Source organism: Sinocyclocheilus rhinocerous, unplaced genomic scaffold, assembly GCF_001515625.1.
Source record: "Sinocyclocheilus rhinocerous isolate Xijiao unplaced genomic scaffold, SAMN03320098_v1.1 scaffold263, whole genome shotgun sequence".
Classification (NCBI taxonomy): domain Eukaryota; kingdom Metazoa; phylum Chordata; class Actinopteri; order Cypriniformes; family Cyprinidae; genus Sinocyclocheilus; species Sinocyclocheilus rhinocerous.
This window is the reverse complement of record NW_015645086.1, coordinates 509480-512519: the sequence shown is the minus strand read 5'-3', so window position 1 is coordinate 512519 and position 3040 is coordinate 509480. Positions and strand designations below refer to the sequence as shown.

General features: G+C 34.0%; 1 protein-coding gene across 1 annotated transcript in view; it reads right to left on the bottom strand.

The window, feature by feature from the left end:
• Window positions 1-346: 346 nt before the first annotated feature.
• Window positions 347-3040, bottom strand: part of cables2b (Cdk5 and Abl enzyme substrate 2b) — a 23808-nt gene continuing 21114 nt past the window's right edge. The window contains exons 7-9 of the mRNA XM_016509085.1: window positions 2141-2247; window positions 1602-1806; window positions 347-921 (exon numbers count right to left, since the gene is read on the bottom strand). Of these exons, the coding sequence (XP_016364571.1) occupies window positions 781-921; window positions 1602-1806; window positions 2141-2247 (453 nt within the window). The 3' untranslated portion in view covers window positions 347-780. The remainder of the gene's footprint in view (window positions 922-1601; window positions 1807-2140; window positions 2248-3040) is intronic.

Sequence of the window (3040 nt, the reverse complement as noted above, 5' to 3'; positions counted from 1 at the left end):
AATAAAAGCATGTGTTAAACATGGAGAAAGAAAATAATAAAATGAAATAAAATAATAAAACATTTACGGTAAAATTATGTTAAACGTTATTTAAACAAATTGTACTTAAACTTAAAATATGTTATATATGATAATTATAACTAAATATGATAATTTTATATGTACTTGTGGTGTTGTTGTTGTTTCAGTTCTGCACCATAAATGTATCTCCCGCGCTCTCTCGGACTCTCATACACACGCAAACACACACCCTTTATATATAAAATTTACATAAAAAATATATATATATATATATATATATATATATATATATATATATATATATATATTAAAGTGCTTTAGTGTTACAGTGAATGCTAGGTTGTTCTATACAAAAGGACAGGTCTAAATTAAATAAAAGTTATTTTTGGTAAATAGATACGGAATGTTAAAAACATGCATGCACACTTGTACATTTTAGGAGTTAAACTCTTCCCTTGACGTTTGAGTGTTAAATCCTTCAGTTTTCAATAAAAGAAGATCCGTGCTGTTTTTCTCAGCAGTATTCCCATGGTGGTCACAAAAACAGACAGCCATGAAAAAAATAAAAAATGCCGCTGGCCAGATTGCTATAAAAAGCATAATTTGGAACGTCAGTTCTTCCTTAGAGCTTCGTGTTGATGTGTATTCACTCTGATACCTCAAACTGCAATGGCGGGAACGCAGAGTCCCACACTTTCGGCTGCTTTACGCATCTCATCTGCATATTGACGACGGCCCTGAGCCTCCGCTCTACCCACGTCAGGTCTGCTGCACCAGCCTGCAGTAGTGGGGCATGACTTTACTCTCCGGTAGGTAAAGTGCCATTTCTAGAGCCACCAAGATGGTGAACTCGACAACAATCAGCTCCCGACGACTAATCCGGAACCTCTCCTCCAATTTCTGGGGACAAAGAAAAACAAATAGATATACATTAGATATAGATAGATATACAAACACTGACAACTTTGACAGGGTGAGTGCATTTTGGCCTGACACTTTTACTTAACATATGAAAATTTTAACACACCAACCAATTAATTGTCTTGGCCAATATAGCATTTCATCTCTATTTATTTTGCTCTATTAAATGCTTGTACAAGTCCATTCAAAAGTTTGAGGTCAGTAGGAAATTTGACTTTTATCCAGCAAGGAGGCAGTAAATTGATCAAATAAATGCTGTTCTTTTGAACTTTATATTCATCAAAGAATCCAGTTTTTTATTTTGCTCACAGTTTCCACTAAAATATGAAGCAGCACAACAGTTTTCAACAATGATAATTAGAATGTTTCATGAGCATCAAATCAGCATATTAGAATGATTTCTGAAGGATCATGTGACTCTGAAGACTGGAGGAATGATGCTGAAAATTCAGCTTTGCATCACAGGAATAAATTACATTTTAAAATATATTCAAATACAAAAGTCGTTTTAAATTGTAAAAATAATTCACAATATTACTAATCTTTCTCATTAAATAAACGCAGCCTTGGTGAGCAGAAGAGACTAATCTTCCCAACTCCAAACTTTTGAACTGTAGTGTATGTGTGTTGACTAGAATGTGTGTCAGAGCATCACTCACGTCAATCAGTTGTTTGACCTCTTGTTTCTTCAGGTCGCTGCTGATCTTGGCGGCGAGTAGGAGGCACGCAGCCGCCACCAGCTTCCTGTTCTGCTTGTTGAGACGCCCCTGTAGGACCAGCTTCTCGAAGTACACAAATGCCATGGCTATGGTGACCGGCTGCAAAGAAGACTCCTCTCCCACTGAACGGATTTCTCTCTTCAAACTGATGAAGAGAGGGAAGGACAGAGATGTCGGGAGACATAAAGAGAACAGATGACAACGACGACAAAAGTCCATAGTCATATTCGTGCACAAATGTAACTTAAGTACTTTAAAGTGTAACTGTACTTTATTCAGTTAGTTTTCATAAGGTTTTAAGCTGTCTTTTGAAAAAGTTTGGTTTAATCCGGTTATTGCGTACATATTTTTTTTATGTTAATCCAACAGGTTTTTTTTTTTCAGTGTACATAACATCACCATATTCTGATTAACATAGGAATATTCCTTTGCATGTAAACAGTTACTGATATAAAATAACATTTAAAATGTCAGTGTACCTTCTGATTTTGCTCAGTGTGAGTTTGATGTGGGGGAATTTTTCCTTAAAGGTCTCATTCATGTCCTTCTTCAGATCTGACGGTTTGACGTACTCTATTACTGTTGTCTGTAAGACAGCCACAGTGAGAGAAAGAGAGTGACAGTAAAAACAGAGAATTTACATTAGTAAGATAAATAGCTTTTAAAAATCTTTTTTTTTTTAAAGTCCACCGCATGTGTATAAGCAGTATTATCCAGTGTCAGTAATGACGTCAGCTGGATAAGTTATGTTTATCCGTGTCTATAGGTCAGACCACCCTGCTTTCAGCAGAGGCTTAATCACACAGATAGCCATTCATCCCCACATATGTGTCTGATGGGTAAATTAATGTCCAAAAACAAGAAACAAGACCAAACTGGGCTGCATTAAAAATCCCAAAACACAAACATACATCTGTGAATAGCTAAATGGCTGAGCAGCTGTGTTATGTGGTATGATTTAAAGAAACTTTTTAAAAACAAGTCAGGTCATATTCAACAAAAAAAGAAAAGAAAAAGATAAGAAAATAAATATATAACAGTGGTTGTAATGTAATTAATATCATAAGTGATATATAATATTTGACAATACCTGGATCTACAAAAAAGCACTTAATGTTCAGAGCTTTTTACTGTAATGAGAATTTGGGGACAAAATGGTCTAAATTGTACCTATAAATTTATTAAACTGTTATAATAATTAATTTATTCAAATGAAATTAAAATATCTTTCTTTCTTTTTTTGACATTGGGGTGAAAAGGTAAAAAAATGAATATATGTGTATGTATACATTTATATATATATATATATATATATATATTTACATTTACATTTAGTCATTTAGCAGACGCTTTTATCCAAAGCGACTTACAAATGAGGA